General features: G+C 48.5%; 1 protein-coding gene across 1 annotated transcript; it reads right to left on the bottom strand.

Annotated features, from left to right (window-relative positions):
• Lck (LCK proto-oncogene, Src family tyrosine kinase) lies at positions 1-27224 on the bottom strand. The gene is made up of 13 exons (XM_050151700.1): positions 27088-27224; positions 9964-10073; positions 9610-9691; positions 9347-9437; positions 9009-9107; positions 8653-8756; positions 8271-8420; positions 7888-8040; positions 7610-7789; positions 5789-5865; positions 5557-5710; positions 5345-5476; positions 1-638 (listed from the first exon to the last, which is right to left on the bottom strand). Exons 2-13 carry the CDS (start codon positions 10066-10068, stop codon positions 436-438), a joined length of 1530 nt encoding a protein of 509 aa, XP_050007657.1. The 5' UTR covers positions 10069-10073; positions 27088-27224; the 3' UTR covers positions 1-435.
• Positions 27225-27992: the final 768 nt, after the last annotated feature.

The raw sequence follows: 27992 nt of genomic DNA, 5'->3' as shown, positions 1-27992 counted from the left end.
TAATCAACAGACATTTATTGAGCTCCTGGTGTGTGCTAAGCACCGAGGCAGAACACACAGAAATATCGGATTGGATGGCAGCCCACAGGGAAATTCTGGATGCCCTCAGAAAAGAAGTGGTAGACAGGGAGATACCTATCAATCACAGGCCTTCTCCCTTCTGTGGTTTCAGGAAATGGAAGGGTCCAGAAAGAGACACCTTAGATGACATCCAAGACTTAGACTTACATGTTCCATGTGTATAAGACACATGTGTAGAACTCACACAACTATAGATGTGTACAGGACAAAAACTGCGTATATGTTGCATATGCACAGGCTTTATGTGCAGAGTCAGAGTCTATGTGTGCACAGGACACATGGATACGGCACAAGAACTCCATCTGCCCCAGCCAGGGCAAAGGGATGGGGAGGGTCTCGGGACAGCAAGGCCTGTCAAGGCTGGGGCTGGTACTGGCCCTCTGTGGCTGTGAAGAAGTCCTCCAGAACACTTCGAAGGTAGTCAAACGTGGGCCGGTCCTCGGGACGCTCCTTCCAGCACAGCATCATGAGGTGGTACAGCTCCTCCGGACAGTTGTCAGGTCGGACCATTCGGTAGCCTCGCTCCAGATTCTGAATCACTTCAGGGTTGGTCATTCCTGGAAGGTTGATGGGAGAAAGAACATCAAGCCTTTAAATGTTAGAAACCTAAAAGCAAGGCTGATGCTAATTTGGAGATCTTTCTTTCTTTCCTACCTATAGTCTTATCTATCTATCCATCTATCTATCTATCTATCTATCTATCTATCTATCTATCTATCTATCTTTTTATCTATCTTCTTTTCAATCAATCTATCATCTATCTTCCTTTCAATCAATCAATCTATCATCTTCCTTTTTATCTATCTATCTATCTATCTATCTATCTATCTATCTATCTATCCATCCATCTATCTTTGAGGTACTTGGAATTGAATACAGGATTTTATGCATGTTAGTCAAGCAGTCCATCACTGAGATACAACCCAAGCCTATAGTTTGGATGTTGAATGTCTTCTCATGTGTTGAAAGTCTGGCCCCCAACTCATGCACTAGTGAGATATGGTAGAATCTTAAGTGGAGTCTAAACTGGGTGTGGTGACGCATATCTTTAAACTCAGCACTCAGAAGGCAAGGCAGTTGGATCTCTGTGAGTTCAAGGCCAGCCTGGTCTACAGAGCAAGTTCCAGGACAGACAGAGCTGTTACATAGAGGGGAATAAAAGGAAGAAGTGGGATCTAGTCATACAGGCTGACACGTGCCTTGAGATCCCAGCACTCAGGAGGTAGAAGCAGGAGGATCCCCATGAATTCAAAGCTATCCTGGTCTGCCTAACAAATTGCAGGTTAGCTATGGCTACATAGTAAGATCCTGCCTAAAAAGAGAAAGACAGAAACCATGAGAGATATGGGGTTGGAAGTTAGGTCACTGTGGACTTTCTCTTGAGGGACAACATGCTGAAACTAGAGTCCTCCTCTTCCTCTCTTTGCTTCCTGCTATGAGGTAAACAGTTGACTGTACCATGTGCCAGATATGCTCCCCCAAAAAGAAAAGAAAATCAGTGAAACAGAATCTCTGAAACTAAATGAGTTTTTTTTTCCATCCTCTCTCTCTTTTTCTTTAATTTTTAATTTTTTTTTTTATTTTCAGGACAGGGTTTCTCTGTATAATAGCCCCTAGCTGTCCTGGAACTAGTAGCTCTGTAGACCAGGATGGCCTTGATCTCACAGAGATCCACCAGCCTCTGCCTCCTGAGTGCTGGTATTAAAGGCGTGCACCACCATCACCTGGCTCTCTTCTTTCTTTGAGACAGTCACACTACGCAGCTCTGGTTGGCCTAAAACTCATTACGTAGACCAGCCTGGCCTCAATTAAAGATCTGCCTGCTTCTGCCTCTCAGATTCTGGAATTAAAGAATGTACCACCATGCTCGGCAAACTTGATTCTTTTTTATTTTGTTTTTGTTTATCAAGACAAAGTTTCTCTGTGTAGCCCTGGCTGTCCTGGAACTCAGTCTACAGACCAAACTGGCTTCAAATTCACAGAGATCTGCCTGCCTCTACCTCCTAGTACTTAGATAAAGGTTAGGTCACTGTGCCACTACCACCCAGGTTAAAAATATTTTATTATTACTAAATTTGTGTGTGATGTGTGTGATCCAACATATGGGCCAAAGCCTCTTCGTGAAGGTCAGAGAACAACTTTTCTTTTCCTTCAGTTTTTTGAGACAAGGTTTCTCTATATAGCTCTGGCTGTCCTGGAACTCTCTATTTAGATGGGGCTGGCCTCAAACTCAGAGATCTGCCTGCTTCTGCCTCCAACGTGCTGGGATTAAAGGTGTGTGCCACTACGCTTAGCTTAAACTTTTTATTTTTTATGTGTATAAATGTTTTATATGTCTATGTATCACATATGTGAAGTGCCCCAGGAAGTCACAAGAGGGTACTGAATTCCTTGGAATTGACGTTATAGACAGCTGTAAGCTGCCATGTGGTTGCTGAGAACCAAACCCAGGTCCTCTTAACCACTGAGCCATCTCTCCAGTCTCCCCTGCTCTCTCACCATGAAAGAACGGGTTTGTTTTTTTTTTTTAAGGCAGTGTTGTCACAGGGTATTTGTGCATACTGCATGATGCTGTGTCACAGAAAAGCCTGTCAGATATTCTAGGCCCATAGGCCGAAGATGGATGCCTCAACATTGCAGAGAAACCTTGGGTGACTGTCATTTTTTTTGTCTTTTTGAGACAGGCTTTCTCTGTGTAACAGCTCTGGCTGTCCTGAAACTCACCCTGTAGACCGAGATCTACAAGCATGCGCCACCACCACCCAGATAACAACTTTCAAGCGTGGGTTCTCTCCTTTCACCTTCCCATGGATTCCAGGGATTGAACTCAGGTCCTCAGGCTTGCTCAGCACATGTTTTTACCCTCTGGGCCACCTCGCTGCACCCCCAACTTTCTTCTTTATAAGTTGACCATCTCAGGAGTTTTTTGTTGTTTTGTTTTCAGTAAACAGAAAGCTGGCTAACACGGGTGATGTTCAGAATATGTAACTACCAATCCAAAATTATACTGGTCTTCATGATCGTAGACACTAGCATTCCCTGCTGAATGTTGGTCCTATGTTTACAGTACTGATCCAATTACTCGCTCAGTAAAGAAAGCGCCAACTGCAAGACCTTGACCGAGCCTCCTCTGTGAAGCTCAGCTTCCTCATCTAGAGTATAGACTAAATCCTCGCTCCTCTTCCCTGAGTTATGGTGAGGATTGCGTGAATCAGTGTGTATAAACAAGCATAGTTGTTTGGAGATTTTTTTTTTTGTAATGTCTACCTGGGATTGTTCTCTAGGGGCAGCAATGGGGCCGTCGGGGCTCAGGACAGGATGAGAACCCACAGTCAGGCAGTGCTGAGGCATCTCTAGCCTTGAGACTAGGCACAGGAGATACTGTATCAGGACAGGAGATGAACACTGGCCTATGAGATAGGACAAGCCCAGAGCTGGGAAATCTTTTGGCCCCTAAGAGTCTAACCTGCTTCAAAGGGCTTTATATTCCTGGGGTCAAATTTCAGCTCACCATGCTGGGGCTATGGGAAGTTTCTGCCAAAGTGGCCTCTGCTTCCTAACTCCTGACTCTTTTCTGTGTCATTTCCTTTCCCCCAGAGTTTATCAACTTCCTTTTGGAAACGTTCCACTTCTAGGCATCCAAGTATAGCTCCGCGACAGTGAACTTGCCTTGAATGCACAAGACCTGGGTTTGATTCCCCAGTCCCTCCAAAACCAGACACATAGGTGCGTGCCTGCAATCCCAGCCCCTCCCAGGGAGGGGAAAGCAGGAAAATCCAGAGCTCAGGGGGCATCTTCAGATTCATAGATAGTTAGATGGCCAGCCTGGGCTACAAGAGACATTGTCTCAGAAAACAAAACAAAACAAAAACCCAATGACTAAAACAGAAACTTTCAGAATAAAATTCTACCCATCTTGGTTGAATGTGGGGGAAAGGCCTTTTCTAGGACAAGGGTGTGTCTACACGGCTTCTCTCTTTAGCTGTGAAGAAGCTTCATTAGGAAAGGACCAGTGCCCAGTGAGCAGCTTCGATGGGTCGGACTGCTCCTCAAAGTCTCTCATTTCACATATCGGGGAAACTGAGGCTCAGAGGGATGACATCACTTAGCCAGAGTGTTATGGAATATTCCTTTAACTATGTGAGGGGTTGTAACATTTGTTTGTGCTGTATTTGATTAATTATGTAAAGTGGTGGCACACGCCGTTAATCCCAGCACCAGGGAGGCAGAGGCAGGTGGATCTCTGTGAGTTCGAGGCCAGCCTGGACTACAAGAATTAGTTTCAGTACAGGCCCCAAAGCTACAAAGAAACCCCATCTCAAAAAAAAAAAAAGGACAATAGCAAGGCAGTAAAGGGATAGGCAGGGCTGGTGAGGAGAAAATAAGGAGGAAAAATCTCGAACTAAGCAGAAGAGGAGAAAGAGGGAGAACAAGAGGGACAGGACCAGGGACAAAATTTATGCAGCATCCAGCCAGTCAGACACTAGAGGAAGCAGGAAAGTAAGACAGACAGACAGACAGACAGACAGACAGAAAGAAAGAAAGAAAGGTAAAAAGCCAAGAAGCAAGAGGTAGATAAAGGGAAACAGGTTAGTTTAAGTTAAAAGAACGAGCGAGAAACGAACTTAAGCTAGGCTAAGCATTCACAACTAACAAGGAGTCTCCGTGTCATTATTTGGGAGGTGGCTCATGGCCCAAAAGAGGGCTGGTACAGCAGAATGAGGAGGAGCAGTGCCGTAGTGTGGCCTAAGCACTGTTCTGATCTCATATGTGAGAAAGAAGGGGCTGAGCCAGGCAGGGGTGGAACACGCCTTTGATCCCAGCGCTCAGGAGACAGGCAGGCGGATCTCTAAGTGTTCGAGGTCAGCCTGGTCTACAGAGTGAGTTCCAGGACAGCTATGACTAAGTAACTCTGTAAAAAAGGAAAACAACAACAATAACAAAACAAGGAGAAAAGGAATAATCTGGTTAACAGGCAAACAGAAAACGATCATGGTAAGAAAAGGAAAGTTTCACACCCTGGGCCAGATCCACTTCTGTCACACTAGGTGGCCTATGCCAGAACTGAGCAAGGAGCTGCGCATTTTGATAGAGATGGAAGCCAGGGCTGGGAGACGAAGCATCTAATAGAGGACGCGGGAGTCCAAGTGGATGGAAGAGAAGCATCTGGAAGTTTTCGAGTCTGAGCCTGAGGAGTGAGTGGGAAGACATGGATTTGCTACTCTTCCTTGTGGCCCTTCGAGTTCCTTCCTTTAATGCTCACCTGGGTAAGGGATTCGGCCATGGGTGACAATCTCTGTCAGTAGGATCCCGAAAGACCACACATCCGACTTGATGGTGAAGGTCCCATAGTTAATGGCTTCTGGTGCTGTCCATTTAATGGGAAATTTGGCCCCTAGAGGGAGGCAAAGTTAGGTCACCTGAGTATGCGTTCTCTACTGCTGGCTCTGAACCTCCTCTTTACCCTGCACCTACCCTCCCTGGCTGTGTACTCATTGTCCTCAATGAGGCGTGCCAGGCCAAAGTCTGCGATCTTGCAGCTCAGTGTGTCAGACACCAGGATGTTAGCAGCCCGCAGGTCACGATGGATGTAATTCCGTTCTTCAATGAATGCCATGCCCTCTGCAATCTGCAGGCCAGGAACAGGTCATCAGTCTTGACCCCACTGACCCTGAAGGCACACGCAGCCCTTTGACATTCTCCTTACCTGGGCTGCCATGTCCAAGAGTTTGTTGATGTTCAACTTGATGCCAGAGGGAGTTTTGAGAAAATCTACTAGGCTCCCTGTGAGCAAAAGCAAGAACTGGTGACCTAAATTGCCCGGGAGGCAGCTCCAAGACCCTTCTACTCCACCTACCATCCGGAAGTAGGGACCAACAGGGGCGAGAAAGAACAAGGACTGAGAAAGAGTATGTGCCCGAGTGTGGGGGTGGGATGCTCGGCACATGGGAAGGCCTGTTCCAGCGGGCTAGGATGGGGTGCGGAGGGGGGGGGGAGGATCCAATGCTTCCTGTCCTCAGTTGAGGTAGAACCCCAGTTCCACAGCAGCCAAAGCTCTGCATGCTCCCCGGCTGCGTTTTCTTCCTGTAGACATGTATTTCTCACGCCCTCACAGGCCATTTTTAGATCCTTTACACAGATGTCTAGATTCTTCAGTCTCTTTGCTTCATCTTTTTCTCCTAGAAGTTTCTCCTTTTCTTTTCCAGTCCAGTTGGACTGCTCTTCCAGACTCTCCTACCAGGCATCATGAATTGCTTCCCCATTTACCTCCCTGAGGCATTCAGGAATGTCCCCAAGTCACAGACTCTGCTTTTCTCAGTGTCTGCTGTCAAATGCGGTTTCAGCTGGGTATGATGGGGCACATCTTTAATCCCAGCACCCAGGAAGCAGAGGTAGGAGGATCTCTGCAAGTTTAAAGTCAGCCTGGGCAGTGCAGAGCGTTCTCGACCAGCCAATGCTACATAGTAAGACCCTGTCTCAAAAATCAAAAAGTAGACTAATAAAAACAAAACCCTGCACAAGACTGACAATCCTGGGGCTGGAGAGCTGGCTCATGGTCTTATGAGTACTTGCTTTTACAGAAGACCCCAGTTCGGTTCCCACAACCCGTGTTCAATGACTACACATAACTAAGATGCTCTCTTCTGGCCTCCCCAGCCACCCGAATGCATGTACACACACACACACACACACACACACACACACAATAAAAAATAAACTACTGCCAGTTGGTGGTGGCACACACCTTTAACCCCAGCACTCGAGAGGCAAAGGCCAGAGGGTTTCTGAGTTTGAGCCAGCCCTGTCTACAAAGAGAGTTCTGGGGGCAGCCAGGGCTACACAGAGAAATCCTGTCTCAGAAAAAAAAAGAGAGAAAAGAAACCACCAATGACAAAACCTATTTGCCTTTTTCAGAACTCATTAGCCAACGCCGTTTGTTTCCCTTCCTAAGACAGAGTCTGTCCCCCCCCACCAGACAATCTGAAATACATAAAAAAAAAAAACAAGGCAGGGCCGGTACTGATTTCTTCCGTCCTCATAGACCCATGTCCTTCCATTAGTGTCACTATCTTTTAATTACATGTATTTACTCATGGGGGCAGCACACACATGGAGATCACAGGACACCTGGCAGGAGTCAGCGCTTGGCCTCTGTGTGGATTCCAGGGCTCGAACTCCTGTTTGTAAGTCTCGTCAGCAAGTACCATTGCCTGCTGACCCACCTTGCTGACCCTAACACTGTCTTACAGATCGAAAAGAACTACTTGAAGCAGAAAGAAATCGTGTGATAGAGCCGGACAGTGGTGGCGCACACCTTTAATCCCAGCACTTGGTAGGCAGAGGCAGGCGGATCTCCGTGAGTTCGAGACCAGCCTGGTCTACAAGAGCTAGTTCCAGGACTGGCTCCAAAGCTACAGAGAAACCCTGTCTCGAAGGGAAAAAAAGATAGTGAGATGACAACAGGGTCCTCAAGTGACTCGACACAGCAGGGCCACCACAGCAGGGTCACCACAGCAGGGCCACCCACCGTTCTCCATGTATTCAGTGATTATGTAGATGGGCTCCTGGGTGACCACTGCATAAAGCCGGACCAGTCGCTGGTGCTGCAGCTGCTTCATGAGGTTAGCTTCAGCCAGGAAGGCATCGGGGGACATGCTCCCTTGCTTCAGGCTCTTCACTGCGACCTTCGTGTGCCCGTTGTAGTACCCTGGAGGTGGGTAGGTGGGTCGCGGATGAACAAGGCAGTGGCCCTGAATAGGCCAGTGTCTCACATCTTGGGGACATCTCCTCTCTTTCCATACTCACCCATCCACACTTCCCCGAACTGGCCAGCTCCCAGCCGCTCAACCAACTTCAGTGTCTCCCTGGGAACCTCCCATTCATCCTCCCACCACGGCTTCTGGGGCTTCTGGGTCTGGCAAGGACGGCTCAACTTTGTGCACAGCCCGTCCGAGGCATCTGCAAGGACAAAGGGAAGCGTGAGGCGGTCACTATTGGAGACCTTGGGGGCTCCCTCCAGCCCCTACCTCTCTCCGCGCGTTCCCCGCAGGGGAAACAGACTGGGATGGGAGGGGAGCCTACAGGGTCGAGGGTCAGGTACTACCGATGGCTGGAGGGTCCCTAGGATGGACAGGGGGGAGATAAGCCGCTAGGGTGGGCACAGGTGAAAGTGGTCTGCCAGAGCTCACTGGTGTAATGGCGGACCAGCTCGTGTAGGCCAGGAAAAGTGATCCGAGGGGAGATGTAGAAGCCGCCGTTGTCTAGGTTACGGATCTTGTAATGTTTCACCACTTCTCCCTGGTTCTGGTCGAAGTCTCTGACCGACAGTGAAAAAGATCCTGAAGAAAGATTGGAGAGGTGAGGAGGGAGGAGGAGAGGAGAAATTGAAGAGGATAAAGGCGGGGGTGGGGGGAAGACGCATTGCCTTCAGTTCAAGTGGCCACTGCACCACTTCCTTCAGCTCTCACCCCCCCACCCTACCCCGCATCCCTGCTCACCCGGAGGCACCAGCCCTCAACCCGGAGCCCCGCCCACACGCCGAGGCCCCGCCCACCAGGCCCTGCCTCTCACCCGCGGTGCTTTCACTTTCCCGGATCAAGAAGGATCCGTGCGTGTTCCCGGGCGCCAAAAGCTGCCGCTCTGCGTCTTTACGGCTCAGATTCTTAAATAACCAGCTACATAGGGCAGAAAGTAAGATCATCGGCTTTTGGTCGACCTCTTTTTTTTCTTTTTCTTTTTTTTTAAATCTGTGTAGCCCTGGCTGGCCTCGAACTCAAAGATCTGCCTGCCGCTGCCTCCGGGATGCTGGGCTTAAAGGCATTTTTCCTCCATCACTGGTCAAACATTCCCCACCCCCAGGACCACGCCCTCCTCTGAGATTCCTATATGTTGTCCCTCCTCCCCACGCGGTGCGGTCCCCTGCTTACGGTTCAGGCTCCAGGCTGTTTGCTTTTGCAACGAAGTTGAAGGGGATGAAGCCCTCTTCGCCAGTTGTCAGGGACTGAGCCTTCCACCACTCACCGCTCCTGCACCACAGAGACCATCAGCATGGCCTACATAGCCACTGGAAACCCTCAGAGTCCCGTTAAGCCAGGCCACCACTTCCCTGGTACAAGCTTTCTGGTACTTTCCACCTTAATACACATACACACACACACACACACACACACACACGGTGGGCTAGAAGGCTATTCAGTACGTGTGTGCGCACGCGTACACACACACACACACACGCACACACAAGGTGGGCTAGAAGGATACTCACTGCTCCAGAATTCGGAGCTGTTCACCCTTCTCAAAGCCCAGGTCTCCATCATGAGAGGGCTCATAGCTGTGCAGGGCAATAACCAGGTTGTCTGTAAAGACAGGAAGAGTCAAGAAGAACCAGCCTGGGGCTGACGGGAACAACAGAGCCCTAGAGGCACAGGGCAGGATGCAGACAAGGTAGAGGGGAGGTGGAGAGGGGGCAGACACCAATAGTCAAGCATCCACGGGCCTTACTCTTCACACCCTGCTAGATTAAGTCACCTTGTAGTGGGGAGGCTGGTGGGATGGAGCCATTATAGATGACCAGTGGGTCCCGAACCTCAGAGTCATTCCGAATGGGCAGCTGTGGGGTAGGAAATGAGGCTGGAGTCATTTTTCTCTGACCCTAGTTCCCTTTGCATTTTCCCAGACTGACCGGGCCTTCTCTCTGGATACACCAAGTGTGTGCACTTGACCTTAGGAAAGTCTGTTCCTTCTAGACCTCTTCCTTACTGTGCTCCAGGGAACATGGGTGTGCTGTTATTTCTAGGGCCTTTAGTTGTGATCCGTTAAGTTTTTCTCCTGGGCACACAGCCTCCCTTCCCCATCCCTTCACCTGTCCCGTCTTCCTCTTACCGTGGTCTTGCTGTCCAGCGGGACTATGGGATAGTGGCAGTTCTCACACACGTCAATGTTCTCGATCCAGTCATCTTCAGGGTTTGAGCTGCAGCCACAGCCCATGGTCCCTGAAGGAATGTAGAGAGGCCTGGAGGAGCTCCCCTAAGTCAGTTTCCCCAGCATCAGACATCCTAAAGTACCGCGCTGGAATTTACCGAGCACCTAAGATTGTCTGCTCTGGGGCTTCCATTGGCCGCACACAGAAGAGCTGGAACGTGGGATGCTAGCTCCTGACTCGGTTCACTCAGAAACCTCGAGCAACAAGTAAGTTCACAGGAGGCCTAGGCCCAAGGCTAGTCCCCACCCTCCCACCTGGCATGGGCAAACCGCCACAGGCACCTTTGTTAGTGCAGTTACCCACTTCCTGCCCCCTCAGCCCCACTAGTCCCCTACTCTGGGGGATTACCTGGGAGACATCACAAACACTTTGCCAAACCTTGGAGGAAACCTAAATTTTGATTCTACCTCCACGACCAAAGAGAGTGCACATCCCTTCTAATTACATGGCCTCTGCCTAGATACTGAAGCTGAGAGTCGACCTTTGACCTCTGCCCGAGCCCACTCCCCTCCCCCACTCACAGTACAGGTTCTTCAGAGAGTTTCTTTTAACATTCTTTTGCTTCTCACCAACAGAAAGCCTTCAGTGGCCCTGTTGCTTATAACTGCTTTTGCTTGCCTGTCTGTCTGAGCTGTGGAAACTTTTTGTCAAATGAAATCAAGCAGCACTTCATAGCAGAGCTGTTCGTAATCAAGCCAGAGTGGGCCCTCTGCAGCCCCGGAATCCCTGTGCGCCTCCCCCTCAGCACGGCCAGGAAAGCACTGGTTCTCAAAGGATGGTTTACCATGGAGGAGATTTACGTGTTTCTTTCTTCTTCTTCTTTTTTTTTTTTAAATATTTATTTATTTATTACGTATACAATATTCTGTCTGTATGCCTGAAGGCCAGAAGAGGGCGCCAGACCTCCTTACAGATGGTTGTGAGCCATCATGTGGTTGCTGGGAATTGAACTCAGGACCTTTGGAAGAGCAGGCAATGCTCTTAATCACTGAGCCATCTCTCCAGCCCTCTTCTTCTTCTTTTTTAAGATAAGATCTTTCAATGTAGCCTTGGCTGGCCTAGAGGCCTGGAACTCACTATATAGAACAGTGTAGATAAGGTTGGCCTGGGACTTGCAGAGATCTGCCTGCCTCTGACCTCTAAGTGCCAGGAATTAATAAAAGTGTACAAAATCACGCTTTTGACCACTTTGATGTTCAGGAAGACCTACTCTATCTCTCAGTCTTTTTTTTTTTTTTTTTTTTTTTTTTTTGTATTTTTGAGACAGGATTTCTCTGTAGCTTTGGAGTCTGTCCTGGAACTCTGTAACCCAGGCTGGCTGGCCTCGAACTCACAAGGCTTCACCTGTCTCTGCCTCCCAAGTGCTGGGATTTAAGGTGTGTGTTACCACTGCCCAGCTTTTTTGTTTTGTTAATTATTATTTATTTTATGTGTGTGTAATTACTTCATGTGTGTGGCTTTCCTGGAACTCCCTTTGTAGACCAGGCTGGCCTTGAACTCACAGAGATCCACTGTCTCTGCCTCCTGAGTGCTAAGACCCACCATCACCTGGCTCAATTTTTTAATTTATTGTGCTACACACACACACACAGACACACACACACACACACACACACACACACACACACACACTTGTAGGCATGCATACACACACAGGCGCACAAACAGGTACCCGAATACTCATATAACTTGTACTCTGAGCTACTTTGCTTTCTCCAAACACCCACCATTATTTTCTTAGACCACACCTTTGTATTTATGACTCTCTCTCGCTTTCTCTTTCTCCCTTTTTTCCCCCCCGTTGTGTGTATGTGTGTGTCTCCTCTGTGTGGGTGTAGTGTGCAAGCCTGTGCTTGGGTGTGGAAGTGACAATTTTAGGGAGTAGATTCTCTCCTTCCACAATGTTGGATTTGGGGATTGAACTCCAAATGTCAGGCAGTAGCAAGCACCTTGATCAGATGCAAGGCATTGCCTTCTCTGTGCTTGTGACTCCGCGCACTGTCACATCACACTCTGTGCGGGCCCCTCGGGCTCCTACAGCATTTACTCAGGCCACAGTGATCAGCCGTAATCATGAGTGCCATTATTATGACCTGTGTGTAGAGACTAATGCTTCTCTCATCCCCCTCCTCAAAGAGGGCTTATTTTTATTTATATCTGGATGTCCCTCCATGCATACACATATGTGCAGGTGCCCACAGAGACCTTCGGATCCCCTAGAACTGAAGTGACAGCAGGTTGAGCCGCTCGACTTGAGCTCAGAGCTTTTTTTTTTTTTTTTTTTTTATTTATATCTGGATGTCCCTCCATGCATACACATATGTGCAGGTGCCCACAGAGACCTTCGGATCCCCTAGAACTGAAGTGACAGCAGGTTGAGCCGCTCGACTTGAGCTCAGAGCTTTTTTTTTTTTTTTCCCCGAGACAGGGTTTCTCTGTAGCTTTGGAGCCTGTCCTGGAACTAGCTCTGTAGACCAGGCTGGCCTCAAACTCACAGAGATCCGCCTGTCTCTGCCTCCCGAGTGCTGGGATTAAAGGCGTGCGCCACCACCGCCCAGTGAGCTCAGAGCCTTTAAGTCCAGTGAAAGAGCAGCAATCACTAACCACGGCAGAGCCACCTCTCCAGCTCCTCTCCTACCCCCTTGACGGACAGTGGTGCATCAGGAACAGAAACTGTGTGTCACCTGCCTGAAAGCCTACCGAACCTATCAGTGGGGATGTGGGGGCTAGGCACAGATTCTCCCACCTGTAGAGGTCTTGCAGACCATCACACCTAACCTCTGGTTTTATGTGTTTCTGCATGTGTTTATTTTTCCCATAGGGTCTCGCTGCGCTGCCCAGGCTGGCCTGAAACTCTTGGCTTTAGTTGGACCTTCTGCTGAGCATCTTGAGCTTTTGGGCACACACTGTCAAACAGAGCTTTGACTTCTGATTCTGGTAGATCAAAGCAAGCCCCAGAGAGGCCTAAAGCCACACATCCGCGGTTGAGCAAAACAAGACTTGCTAATTTATGATGTGTCCAAGTGGATGTGGGAACGGGGGGGGGGGTGTTTCTGGTTAGCAGAACTCAAAAGAAAGTCTCAAAATTCTGAAAGGCCTATCTTCCAATATTAGCTGTGTTCTAGACACAGCCATGCAGGCCTACGTTCCGGCACTTGGAAGGTACAGGCAGGACGATCAGAAGTTCAGGGTGGTTCCTCACTAAATAAAGAGTTCAAGAACCAGCCTGGGTTCCATAAAATCCTTTCTCAGAAACAAAACAAAAAGATAATACTGGCCTGCATGACTTTGTTGAAAACATTCTTGGGAGCCTTGCTTCTCCTCCTCTGCTACAGAGGCTTGTCACCCCTATCTCGTCATACATAGTGTTAGCTTAGTTTACTAGTGCTGGGAAAGGCACCCCACAGCACCCCTTCAGCCTCCTCCACCCCTGCCTGGGAGTGTGGGAAGATGGGACTGGGGAATCAGGCTCTTCAGGCTCACGTTTCCTCTGCTGAGCGACTCCTAGGCTCCCACAGGTACCGGGACTCACAGTCATTTCCCTGTGTATTTGACTTTAAACAATCATAGAGCACCCGTGGAACACTAAGCTAAATCAAGAGACTCCAAATGGCTTGCGGATGTAGTTCAGTGGGCAGTGCTTTGCCTACACCCTAAAGCTCAGTCACCAGCACCAAATAAGAAGTGGGACACACCTGTGTTTCCAGCACTGGGGTGGAGGCAAGAGGGTCAGGCGTTCAAGGTTAGCTTGGGGTACGAGAGACCCTACCTCAGAAACAAGACAGAGACTCAAGAAGCAAGTACACAAGCATGCCCACTCTTCCTTCAACCCCACTCTTGGGAGGTCACGTGGCATGGCAGACGAACCTTTGCTCTGCCAGAGTCGACTCATCATGGCTACAAGCGGTATCTTGTCAGCTCATCTATCTCATGGTCAGAAAGGCAGCAGGAACTCCCAGGAAAATCGTGGGCAGTGAGTAAGCACCCTGCTTGTGATTCACACGGGCCTGGGAAAGCACTGGTTTCCTAAGGGTACCACAGCAATAGCCTCAGAAGGACTGTGCACTTGGAGCATAAGGTGGCTCTCAGGCTTGCTGTTTTTGGAGGCTTTGGGGAAAGGCAAGAGAGACCGGATGTGACGGTGCCTGTCTGTGATCCCAGCTCAGCACTGGGTGGCAGATGCAGGCAGATTTCTACTAGACTGAGATCAACCTGGTCTACACAGTGAGTTCCAGCCCAGCCAAGGCTACATAGTGAGATGTAACAACTGTGTCTCAAAGGGGGAAAAAAGCAAGAGAAAAGATTGGGGTTAAGAGGAGTGATGCAGGGGGCTGGAGAGATGACTCAGTGGTTAAGAGTACTGGCTGCTCTTCCAAAGGAGCTGGGTTCAATTCCCAGCACCCACTTGGCAGCTCACAATTGTCTGCAATTCCAGTTCCAAGGAATCTGACACCTTCACACAGACACACATGCAGGCAGAACACCAATGTACATAAAATAAAAGTAAATAAATCCTTAAAGAAAAAAAAGATCCGGGCAGTGGTGGCTCATGCCATTAATCTCAGCACTTGAGAGGCAGAGGCAAACAGATCTCTGTGAGTTCGAGTTCAAGGACAGCCTGGTCTACAGAGCAAGTTCCAGGAATGGATCCATAGCTACTAAGAAAGCCTGTCTCAAAAACCAAAAACAGAAACAAGCAAACAAAAGGAGGAGGAGAAGGAGAAGAGGAAGAGAAGAAAAGGAGAAGAGGAGGAGGAGGAGGAGGATGCAGGGCCTAGAGAGATGGCTCAGTGGTTAAGAGTACTGGCTGCTCTTCCAAAGGAACTGGGTTTAAATCCCAGCACCTACATGGCAGACCGGCTCACAACCATTTAACTTCAGTTCCAAAGGATCTAATGTCCCATCATCTTCTACCCTCCATGGGCACAGGCACACAAGTGACATACAGACACATAAAAGACATACAGACACATAAAACAACTTAGGGAGTTGGTGGTATACATCTTTAATCCTAGCACACGGGTAGCTCTCTGGAGGCAGAGACAGGTGGATCTCTATGGTTTGAGGCCAGCCTAGTCTCCAAGCAAGTTCCAGGACAGACCTGAAAGCTACAGAGAAACCTTGTCTCGAAAAATAAAACAAACAAAAATCTTAGGAGAAAAAAAATAACATAAAAAATAAAAAACTGGGCGATGGTGAAGCACACCTTTAGTCCTAGCACTCGGGAGAGAGAGGAAGGTAGATCACTGTGAGTTTGAGGCCAGCCTGGTCTACAGAGTGAGTTCCAGAACAGCCAAGGATACACAGAGAAAACTTGTCTCAAAAAATTAAATTAATTAAATGAAATGAAGCAGCGTGCTGCAAGGCTTGATGGTACAAGGTTGTAATTTGGGTTGCTGGTGTGAGAAAATCAAGAGTTTGAGGCTAGCCTGAGCTAACTCACAAAACCCATCTGGTCAGGAGAGACAGCACACGTCTTACAGAGCATGCTCTGCTTTGGCACAGAGTCCACAACACCACTGTGGGCAGCTCACAACTGTAACTCCAGCTCCAGAAAGGCTCCACTTAGTTTAAAAGGTAGAGAGATGGCTCAGTGGTTAAAACATTGGCTGCTCTCCTAGGAGATTTGGTTCCCAGCACCTACATAAGGGTTCATACGTATCTGGAACTCCAGCTCCAGGAGATCCACCCTCTTCTGGCCTCCTTTGGCACATGATTCACAGACATACATATAAAATATGCACATAAAATTATTCACATACATTGAAAAATAATTAAAAGCTGTCTCGAAACAGAAGAAAATTTAAGACAATAAAAGGACTGAGAGGAGCCAGGTGGTGGTGGTGCACGCCTTTAATCTCAGCACTCAGGAGGCAGAGGCAGGCGGATCTCTGTGAGTTTGAGGCCAGCCTGGTCTACAAGAGCTAGTTCCAGGACAGGCCCTAAAGCTACAGAGAAATCCTGTCTTGGGGGAAAAAAAGGATTGAGGTGGCCTAGAGAGGTGGGTGCAGGGTTAAGAGCATTGACTGCTCTTCCAGAGGTCCCAGGTTCAATTCCAGCACCCACATGGCAGCTCACAACTATCTGTAACTGCAGTTCCAGGGGACCCAAAACCCATGGCAAAACACTGATGCACATAATTTAAAAAAAAATTTTTAAAAATAATTTTTAAAAAGAGGACTGATAGCCATGTATAGTAACCAAGACCTTTTGGAGAGTAAAGGTTGGACCCTTGAAGTTTGAGGCCAGTCTGCGCAACCTAGAAGGAGCTAGAAGGAGAAGGATCAGTAGTTCAGGTCATCCCCTACTACACAGAGAGTTCCAGACTAGCCTGGGTTACAACAGACTCTGTCTTAGGAGCCTAGAAAAATGAAAAATCTTAAGAGGTAAAGATTGACAGCCAGGCATGGTGGCATAGACCCAGCACTCGGGGAGCAGAGGCAAGCAGCTCACTGTGAGTTCTAGGCCAGCTTGGTCTACAGTGTGAGCTTTAGGAAAGCAAGGGTTACATAAAAAGAGACCCTGTCTCAAGGGAAAAAGGAGAAAATAAAAGGCTAGGGGTACAGTTCAGCAGTAAAACACCTGTCTAGCATACATGTGGTTTTGGGTTTAACAAACAGCATCACCAGAAAAAAGTCTGAGAGAAATTATCAGTTTGACAAATTATATTGTTTCTTCAGTGTATTTCCCATTTAAGTCTCTGATTAAATTTTATTTATTTATTTGGTTTTTTTGAGACAGGGTTTCTCTGTGAGCCTGTCCTGGAACTAGCTCTTGTAGACCAGGCTGGTCTCGAACTCACAGAGATCCGCCTGCCTCTGCCTCCCGAGTGCTGGGATTAAAGGCGTACTCCACCATCGCCCGGCTCTGATTAAATTTGAAACTATAGATTGGGGTGCTTGAGAGATGGCTCTGCAGTTCACAGTACTTACTGCATCTACAGAGGACCTCAGCTCAATTCTCAGCACCCCTATGGCAGCTCACAACTACCTGAAGTTCCTGTCCTAAGGAATCTGATGCCCTCTTCTGGTCTCTGCAAGCTTAGGGTATGTATAAACTCACCCAGACTCACATACACATACACACACACACATGCACACACACATGCACACACACATGCACACACACACACACACAAAATCAGGCCGTTGTGGCGGACGCCTTTAATCCCAGCACTGAGGAGGCAGAGGCAGGCAGATCTCTGTGAGTTTGAGGCCAGCCTGGTCTACAAGAGCAAATTCCAGGACAAGCTCCAAAGTTATAGTGAAACCCCTGTCTTGAAAAACCAAAAAAATTGATCTATACTGCTGGACATGATAGTGAATGCCTTTAGTTCCAGAATTCAGGAGGCAGAGGCAGGTGGATCTCTAAGTTTGAGGCCAACCTGGTCTACAGAGCAAGTTCCAGGACAGCGAGAGCAACACAGAGAAACCCTGTCTTGAAAAACCAATAGTAATGATAATAATAAATAATAATAAACTGGGCAATGGCGCACGCCTTTAATCCCAGCACTCAGGAGGCAGAGGCAGGCGGGTCTCATGAGTTCGATGCCAGCCTGGTGCACAGAGTGAGTTCCAGGACAGCCAGGGCTACAAAGTGAGATCCCTTTTCAACAACATAAAAGAAACAAATGACAGCTAACCTCTGGCATCCTCATCGACATGTGTGCAGAAGCTTCTGCATACACATGTGTACACAATATGTGAGCTCACGTACACAGGGCTGGAGAGATGGCTCAGCACTTAGGAGCTCACACCGATTTTGCAGAGGACCCACATTCAATTCCCAAATTCCACTGTGGGTGACTCACAACCACCCGTGATTCTGCCTCTAAGGTATTTGATGCCCTCTTCTGCCACCTTTGATGGACACCTGCACACACACAATTTTAAAAGCTACATACACACCAGCCGATAACCAATAAGAATGGGGGATCCATGAAACCACAGGAGCTGAATGACCTCAACAACACACTGCTTTTTGGGGGGAAGGCTGAAGCAAAACAAATTACAGCTGGGGGTGGTCACCCACCTCTTTAATCCCAGCACTCAAGAAACAAAAGCAGACAGATCTCTGTAAGTTTGAGGCAAAGCCTTTCTACATAGCAAGATACAGGATAACCAGGACCACACGGAGAGATTCTGTGGGGGGAAAAAATTACAGGCAGACCCCTTCGTCCTAAACTGGTGGTGTTGGGAGACAGGCTCCAAAGCTACAGAGAAACTCTGTCTCAAAAAAAAAAAAAAAAAAAAAAGGAAAAAAAAATCACAAAACAAAAAACCCTCCATTCTTAATGGAGTATTTTCTTACCCCCGTGTGTGGCTATTTATACCAAGCAGTGTGGTTATGGCCATCGTAAAGGAAGCGTGACCATTGCTTGGTGTGGTGAGCACCACATCTTCATTAGTTCCAGCACTTGGGGGCAGAGGCAGCAGGGTGTCTGTGAGTTCTAAAACACATGTACATTCAGGCACTTGTACACATAATATTTTTAAAGAGTTTTTTTTTTGTTTGTTTGTTTGTTTTTTGAGACAGGGTTTCTCTGTGTAGCCCTGACTATCCTGCCTCCTGAGTGCTGGGATTAAAAGTAGGCAGCAACAACACCTGGCTAATATTTTTAAAGAGTTTAAAAAAAAAAAGTGAGGATCCCAACATTAAAACAATGTAAACTTCTCATTGTCTGAAATGGAGAAAGAAAGAAGAAAGAAAATGCCGTCCTCAGGGCTCTTAGGATCACAGAGGGAAGATTCTGGTACAAGTGAGGAACCTCCCCTTCTCCACTGTGCTCAGGGATGAGAGTGGCGTGGATTCTAGCATCTCTGGCTAGGACTTGCGATGCTCTTGGTCGATTTAAAGCAGTGTACGGTCCACAAGGCACTGTGCACCCATTATTAAAGGGCTGAGCCAAACCAGTGCTTCTAACTTAGAGAGTGGGGTCATAGCTGGATCTTAGTTCCCACCTCACTTCTTCAACACAATGCCTCACAGCCAGCAGACACAGTGGCCTTGTTCATGTGGGATTTAGCTGTCAGAAGTGAATCCATCCTCTCTCAATTTCTCTAGGTGTTTTTGTTTTGTCTGGTTTGGTTTTGATTTGATTTGATTTTTGTGCTTTGAAAGATAATGTTTCTCTGTATAACAGCTCTGACTGTCCTGGAACTCACTTTGTAGACCAGGCTGGTCTTGAACTCACAGAGATCTGCCTTCCTCTGCCTCCCGAGTGCTGGGATTAAAGGTGTGCAACCACCACTGTCCAGCCTCTCTCTAGTTTTTTTTAAAAGATTTATTTATTTATTTATTATGAATATAGTGTTCTATCTATACAGTGTTCTATCTGCATGTATGCCTGCATACCAGAAGAAGGCATCTGATCTTATTATAGAAGGTTATGAACTACTATGTGGTTGAGGGGAATTAAACTCAGGACCTCTGGAAGAACAGGCAATGCTCTTAACCTCTGAGCCATCTCTCCAGCCCATCTAGTTTTTATTGTTGCTGGGCTTGGTAGCCCAGTCCTTTCGTTCCAGCACTTAGAAGCCAGAAGCTGGTTGGTCTCTATCTGTTTAAAGCCAGTGTACATAGTGTGTTCCAGGCCAGCCAGGGCTATATAATAACAACTTGTCTCAAATAATAGTAATAATAAATTAATTTATATTTTCAAGACAAGATTTCTCTGTGTAACAGTCCTGGATGTCTTGAAACTCACTTTGTAGACCAGACTTTCCTCAAACTCAGAGATCCACCTGCCTCTGCCTCCCAAGTCCTGAGATTAAAGGTGTGCGCCACCACTGCCAGGCAATAAATTAAAATTTGTTGTGTGTGTGCATGTGCATGCACCCACAAACGTGTGCATACCATGGCATGCACGTGGAGGTCAGAGGACAAAGGTCAGGGGTCAATTCTCTCTTTTCACTGTGTGGGTTCCACGGCTAGAACTCAGATATCAGGCTTGGCAGCAAGCACCTTGCCCGCTGAGCCACCTCGAGAGTCCCTGGACTAGATTTGCTGATCTCAGAATTCTGTTTAGGAGTCCAACACATCAAAATGAGTTCTGATTCTTGTAGACTTGGTCACAGTTACCAGCTTCATAGCCATCAGCTCATAAAGCCGAGCCTAGTATGCTTCTTTTATCTCTTTATAAAATAAAGCGGAGGCAACATTTTTTCCGTCTCCAGCAACAGACCTATTAATTTATAAACCACTGCTTTGGATTTTCAGACCACTGCTTTACACAGAATATGGAAAGCATATTCTGGCCAGGGGGTCATGGGTGCAAGCCTTTAACCCCTGCACTTGAGACAGAGAATTCAAGGCCAGCCTGGTTTACGGTGTGAGTTCCATGACAGCCAGGGCTACACAGAGAAACCCTGTCTCAAGAATATAGGCAGGCCGTTCTGTGGCGGACTGCTGATACATGCTGGGCCACTGTAAGGCAAAATCTCTTAGACTTCATTTAAAACATTTGTGGCCCGGTGTTGTTGGCTCACGCCTTGAATCCCAGCACTCGGAAGGCAGAGACAGGTGGATGTCTTTGAGTTCGAGGCCAGCCTGGTCTACATAGTGAGTTCCAGGTCAATCAGAGCTAAACAGTGGAGCCCTGTCTCAAACAAACAAACAAACAAACAAACAAACAAACAAACAGTTTCTTGTCTTTTTTTTCTTTAGCAGCTGAGATTTGAACAATGTCAATCTCACTCGTGTTCCGCGAAGGGCATACCCACACTAACCTCATCATGATACTAAAAACTTAGTCTTGGCAGGCAAAATAAATAACGTCTAGTCAGTAGACTAGCCATTTGTCCTGGCTTAGAGATTAATAAATAAACCACGCTACCCTCAAAGTCACAGAAGCCTACCTGTCCCTGCCTCCAGAGCACTGCGGTTGAAGGTGTGTGCCAGCACTCCTGGCTTTCCCAGTACTTCAAGTGTTTGTTTGTTGGAAACAGGTCTCGGTGCCCAGGTGGGCCTCTTGCCTTAGCCGGCCAACTTAACTGTGCTTACTGTCCTGTGCCCAAGGCCTTACCCACGCTGAATAAATACATGTTCTTCCCCTGAGCTACAAGATGGGTTTATTCTCTCAAAACTGGGACTGGCTTAAGCACAGAACTCATTCTGCTTGGTGATCACTGTTATCAGTAAGGGCTACACAGTGGTTAGTTAGTGCCTTCTGCACTTTAGTAGTGGTCTCTGCCCTGGTTAACTGTGGGCCACTTTGCATTACGGGAGCTTCGAGATAGGGAGCCTTATTGGCTGTCTAAGTGTTATCGAGGCTCCGTTCACTGTGTCCATGTCGTAGTGACTCAGTTTTGATTCCATGATGGCTCAGTCACTCAGTGACGAAAGGTCTTCGGAAGGATGACTAAACCTTCCTCTCCACACACTTGGCTTTTAAAAAACCAGTTATTATGGTAATTTATTGATTTTGTGTATGTGTGTGTGGGCAGACATTTTATGGAACCAGTGCGGAGGTCAGACGGCAGCTGGTGCGGGCTCCCCACCACGCGGATCCTGGGGATCTAGTCCACATTGTCAGTTTTCAGTGAGAGCCTTAACCTCCGGAGCTCATCCCCCACACCCCCCAGCACGCCCCTGACTTTTTTGAGACAAGACCCTGCTATGTTGGCCAAACTGACCTCAAACTAACAACAATCCCCCTGTGACAGCCTCCCAAGTCGTGGGATTACAGGTTTGAGCTACCACACCCAGTTTAGATTTCTGAACTCTCAGACCTTCTCCTAATTCCCGTATCTGCAAACTAGGAAGAAAAATGGGACCTGCATCTCTGACAGTTATGAACATTAAATATGACACGTGGAAGACCCTGTGGAGTAAAATGCTTCCTAAAGTGCTTGATCCATAGTGACTGCTTTTGTTGGGGCAGGGCCTGTAGGGCGCTGCGCAGGACTGACTCACTAAGTTGCCCAGGCTGGCCTTGAACTCGCTCTGTAGCCAGGCAGGTCTTAAACTTCTGATTCCCCTGCCTCATCTCTCAAGCAGTCAGGATAATAGGCCTGTGCCACCAGCCAGTCACAGTAAGTCACTAAATAGATGGGAACAATTTCCGCTCCAGGCTAGTACGTGCGTTTCATTTTACGGCCTCCAGGCTGGAACGGCCTGACATTTCATTTTTCCTCATGATTTCAGGCACTTCCACTTTTTCTTCTTTAATGCATTTACCTGAAATAGAAGCTTTACTACCATAAATGGAAAATTGGTGTCACCAGCCATAAATAGCAGATGCACGTCAGCGCACATTAGAAGATATAAATTAGCAATTGCACATGCTCATCCATCAGCCTCCAAAATTACTCCATCAGCATCTTAAAGGCTGCAGTGTGGGAGATGCTGCCCTGTGAAAGAGAACTTGGATCTTAGGCTTCTGTCCTTCCTTCCTTCCTTCCTTCCTTCCTTCCTTCCTCCCTCCCTCCCTTCCTTCCTTCCTTTCTTCCTTCTCTCTCTTCCTTCTTCCTCCCTCCCTCCTTTCTTCCTTTCTTTTTCTCCTCCTTTTTGTGGTACTAATGATTGAACTCAGAACCTCCCACTGAGCTATGCCCTCAGCCCTAACTGCAATTTTGCAATTCTCTCTCTCTCTGTTTGTGTGTGTGCTTGAGTTGAGTGTGTGTGTGGAGAGGTTGATGGTAGGTGTCTTCCTCAGTTGCTTTCTTCTCACTTTTTTTGTTGTGCTGTTTTTTGAGACAGGATTTCTCTGTGTAACCCTGGCTATCCTGGAACTCACTCTGTAGATCAGGCTGGTCTTGAACTCACAGAGATCCCCCTTCCTCTGCCCTGAGTGCTGGGATTAAAGTTGCGCACCACCACCACCCAGCTCCTCCCACCTTTTTTGAGATGGGGTCTCTCTCTGAACCTGGAGCTTCTTCATTCAGGTAGTCTTGCTGGCTAGAGAGCCTCAGGGATCCTGCCGCTGGCTCCCTGCCGCTGGGGTTGCAGGCATCTTCAGCTGCATCGGTGCAGGGTTCTACTTAGGTTCTCAGGCCTGTGCTGCAGCAAACACCTTAACGACTATCTCCCAGCCCCCCTCCATAGTGCAACTTTCTAAATCTACGGGCCAAAATTAAGTGGGCCCTGCCAATCTTCTGGTCTAGTGCCAAGGACCGGAGATGAGCAGACCAGGAAAGGTTCCCGTCACACAGCCTGCCCTCTGGGACAGAGAGGGGGTCCCTCCGCAGGTCATTTCATTTTGACCCGAGGCTTTGTGGCCTGCTGTCTGCCCTCCAATCAGTATTGCCCACAGCTCCCAACAACACTTTCCAGGAAGTTGCATCAAAATCACCGCCCTTACCCAGGCACCAACCTGACATCAGAGCTATGTTTAGACGGGGGAGACTCCCAGATGCAGCTTGCCAAGCACAGACTGTGGCCCATGCATTAACCTGCATTTACATGTATCTAGAGGCTCGGCTGGGTGGCAATCATTCTTTCATATAATTTGCATGATTTAAATGACTTCAGGTGACTCTGCCTGTAATCCTATGAGACACAGGTCACTATCAGCCCCATTTTACAGATGCAAAACTGAGACTCAAACTGAAGAAAGCAATTTGCCTGAAGCCTCCTCCAAACAAAGGTGGGGGAAACTACCAGCCGAACCTTGGCCTGCCCCAGGCTTCAGCCTCTCCACCTCTTAGTGAGGCCGCAGGGACAATCTTTCAGGACACACACCAGATGGCTCCTAGGGACACAGCGCAGAAGGGGATGGAGGATCCTGGCATTCTGGGATATCTTTAGATATGCCTCTGTGCTGTTTTGAATTTAAAAACAAAACAAAGCCGGTTGTGTGCTAATTTCTAACAGCAAAGTTAAAAACAACATCACCACCAACGCAAAAGCGCCTTGAAAAACATAAACCCCCTTTTTCCTCCCTTCAGACAGCAGCTGCCTATGAAGCCCAAGCTGCTCTCACTTCTCCCCCTGTCTCCATCTCCTGACTGCTAGGGTAACAGCATACCCTGTGCCACCATACCCTGTGTGCCACCATACCCTGTGAGCGGCAGTCCTTCGAGAACTAGTTCCCTGCCCTTTCATCCCAGGCCCGAAATAGATGGCAGAGGAAAAAAAAAAAGATGGTTTTGTGTCCAAGAACTTTAGGAAACATTGGATCAGACACACTGAATCAGGCATCTTCTCTGGGGGAGACCTGAGGAGCTTTAGCAAGACAGTGTCAACCGTGAATCTCCCGTGGGACAGTTTGTCACTGAGGCCTTGTAGTTGACTCTAACACCCTTTCTGTCCAGGTGCATCATGGAACTACCTTTTTTTTTGTGCATGGGGAGGGGGTGTTTTTTGTTTTCTTCAGTGCAGGCACTGACAATGTAGCTCGCCATGTTCCAGACCCACACTGAGGCCGGCTGTGAAAGATCACATTTTTAGGGGCTGGAGAGATGGGTTAGTGGGTAAGAGCACTGGCTGCTCTTACTAGAGGACCAGCGCCTGCATGGCCGCTCACTACTGTCTGTAACTCCAGTTCTAGGGGATGCGACACACTCACACAGATACCCCCATGTAGGCCAAACACTAACGCACATAAAATAAAAATAAATATCTTTTTTTAAAGTTATGTTTCTAGACTCTGGGTGCAGCTTCATTCATTTAGCATGCCTGAAATCCTGCGTGGTTAAAGATTGGGGGGAGGGGAAGGCTCCCACTTCACTGGACGCTATCTTGGGCCTACCTTTGCCATCAGCCTGTGGGTGTGTGTAGGGGTTTGCAGGATCCTACCTCTGGCTGAACCTGCACACGTATATTTTCGTGTGATGCACGAGAAGCTTTGAACAGGGAAGACATGTGTGTGAGTGTGCATGCATGTTTTTAAAGACAAGGTCTAGCTATGTAACCCATGCTGGGCTTAAACTCTCTGCGTTCCTGCTTCAACATTCTGAGTGCTAGGATTATAGACAGTGCAAAATGGCGCCTGGCTGAGAAACCCTCTCCTACGACAGATCCCTTCTCTCAGACCAGAATGTGAGTTTTCACACTGGACTTTATACAGGAAACAAACTCATTTGCAAAGCCATACCACAAGCAGGAGGGATTGGGCGGTTTACTGTCTTGCCAAAGCCCGAGTAGGTGTAATTCTGGGTGTGAACAAACGCTCTGCAGGGGGAGGAAGTGCCTCGCCTCCCTCAAGCACCTACTGTGTGTCAGTGTCACCAGGGCACATTGTCCTCCTTCTCCCTTTGCTTTCGCCAGGCACTGGACACAGCTTTGGTTCTGTGACTTTGTAAATAAACTGGAATTTGGAGCGATAAACCACTCACTCAAGCAAGCAAATGACCAGCCGACGCAGAATTGTTCCTGGGTCTCTCTCCCTGACACTGGAGACTGTTTCTTGGGTTTTGGCTTTTGGTTTTTTGTCTTGTTGTTGTTGTTGTTGTTTTTCAAGATGGGATTTCTCTGTAGCTTTGGAACCTGTCTTAGAACTAGCTCTTGTAGACCAGGCTGGTCTCAAACTCACAGAGATCCACCTGTTTCTGCCTCCCAGGTGCTGGGATTAAAGGCATGTGCCACCGCCGCCTGGCGAAGACTGTTTTTTTGTTTTGTTTTTTAACTCTGCACCACACCCTTAGGTTCTTGCAGCTTTGAATTTATTCTGAGGTCTCTGCCGCCATGGTCCCAGAAAGCAGCAGCACCGGATAGGGACCTCGGGTTTGTGTCTTAAGCTCTCTCCAAAATGAGCTCTGCTCTTCCCAGGACTGCCTTGTTCAGAAAGCTTCCGGATCCCCATGAAGGAAGCTCTCCCAGCCCCCCCATCCAAAGACTCAACCCTTTCGCTGCCTTAGTACTCTGGGCTCTTTTGAGAAGAGCCACTATCCTGAGCTCCAAGGACTGGGGACTCTGTGGGATACCTCTGTCAGTTGGCACAGGGCTGGCCCAGGGGACTGCTGTTGTCTGGTGCCTGTTCAAGAACAGAGGAGACCCAGGATGAGCCCGTGTGTTTCCTGCCCCTGTAGGAGCCGAGAGATCTTGGAGAAGTCTGGCATATGCTGACAAGATGGAAAATGTGTTACTTGACATCTCCAGCACGGCACAGGAAACCTGGAGAGTCAGCGAAGGTAGAAACTGTCCCCCAAAGTTTAGAGTTAGAATAGGAGGAGACAGAAGGTGTCTGGGGACAAATTTCTGGGCCTCTACCCCTTAGAGTCTGAAGCAAGAATCACGAAGGCCAACATGTGCACACAAATACAGCTGGCCTGAGGCAGGAGGGGACAAGGGCGAAGGCCAGGACATCCTGTCCTGACACTTGGCAGGACAGGAACGGTGACTTTCCGGATGGAAGCTCAGAAGTTCTTGCCCTGAACCCACTCTACCCCCTCTGGGATATAAATAACCCTTCCTCTGCCCTTCTCCCATCATCCTCATTCACCACCAACTTCCCCAGGGAAGACACTTCCATCCTGGATAAACCTCCCTCACATATCCATCCACGTCCTTTTCCCTGGAGACGACTCCGACTTGCGGGATGCCGGTAACGAAGGCTCAAGTCAATTCTCATTGGGATGCCATGGGTGACTCTTTAGGGAGTTTCTGCCACTCGGGTCTGCCCCACAGATCAGAGGATTGACTCCTAGGGCCTGCACTCAAGAAGGTCCATCTCATCGCCCTGTCTACCAGAGGAATAGGAGGATCCCAGCCCCAGCCATCCCTCTCTCACTAGGTCCTGCGCTACCACTGTCCAGCTTGAGGGAGTATGGGTGAAGTAGACGCATGGCCACCTTTGGACCTCAGAAACCTTGTCCTGTGAGGACGAGGAACTGGACGGCTAATGGCTGGTGGCCACCGCAATACTTGACATCGTACGCTGGCTCTCTAAGGAGTATACTCCTAGTGAGGTGAGCAATGATGGCCAACAGACCAGCAGAGGCAAGATCCACCCACCTAGCCAGCCTCTAGCAAGATGTCTCTGAAAGGCCGCATTCCAGCTATGGAGCCAGACCCTCCACACAGAGGCGATCCTCTACTGTCCAGGTCTACCGTAGCCCCTGCCTGTCATTCCCAATGCCCCTTACCTGCCCAGCCTGGGAGCCTTCTGGCCCGTTCACATGATGCTCCTGGCCTGGCCTGGCTGCCTGGACCCAGTCTCAGCTCCCCTTGCCTTCGCAGTCACCACCTGTCTCCTCGCGCCCACGTTCCACCCTGACTTCCTGCCTCCTTCTGAGGGCTCAGCAGCCAACCCAGCCCCAGCAACTCAACCACAAGCCTCTAGCACCCCAAGCTTCCTGCCGCCATAGCCCTAGACCCTGCAGCCTCTTGGGGTCTCAGACATCACTAGGCTAGCCCCCTCTCATACTGAGAGTGGCTCCTAGATGGGAGACGGTTGAACCGAGGTCCATGTGTGATTGCAAGGCTCTATAATCCCAGCACTCTGGAGGTGGGGGCGGGAGTGGTTGCATAGAGTATTTCAGGCCAGCCTGAATCACAAAAGTCCTTGTCTCAAAAAGCCAGTAATAATAATAATAAACCAAATAATAATAAACCAAGGAGGGGAGTTTTTTTTTTTTTTTTAAATGCAGGGTCTCACTGTGTAACCCTGATTGGCCTGGAACTTATTAGGTAGACCAAACTAGTGTGGCCTTGAATTCACAGAGCTCTGCCTGTGTCTACTTCCCCCGTGCAAAGGAGTAGGCCATTATACCTGGCAAGCAAGGATGTTTGATGGAGTCTCCCCTCCCCTGCCCTCCTGCACCCCAAGATACACCTGGGTAAGAGAGATCCAAAAGGCGCCTTTGTCCCCATGAACAGAGGACGACAGCCACGAGGGAAAGGGTGCTACAGCCACACCGGATGAGAGCTAGTGCCTTTAGCTTAGTGGCCTCTAATCCATTCAGACAGCAGAAGGCATCTCTGGTCAGACCTGAAGCCCAGGCAACAGCTCTGTTCAGTAGTTGGTGACAGGTTGCATATAGTACAGTAA

The sequence above is a fragment of the Alexandromys fortis genome, unplaced genomic scaffold (genome assembly GCF_014885135.2).
Source record: "Alexandromys fortis isolate MF-2015 unplaced genomic scaffold, M_Fortis_MF-2015_v1.1 scaffold_26, whole genome shotgun sequence".
Taxonomy (NCBI): Eukaryota; Metazoa; Chordata; class Mammalia; order Rodentia; family Cricetidae; genus Alexandromys; species Alexandromys fortis.
This window is presented reverse-complemented; position numbering and strand designations above follow the sequence as displayed.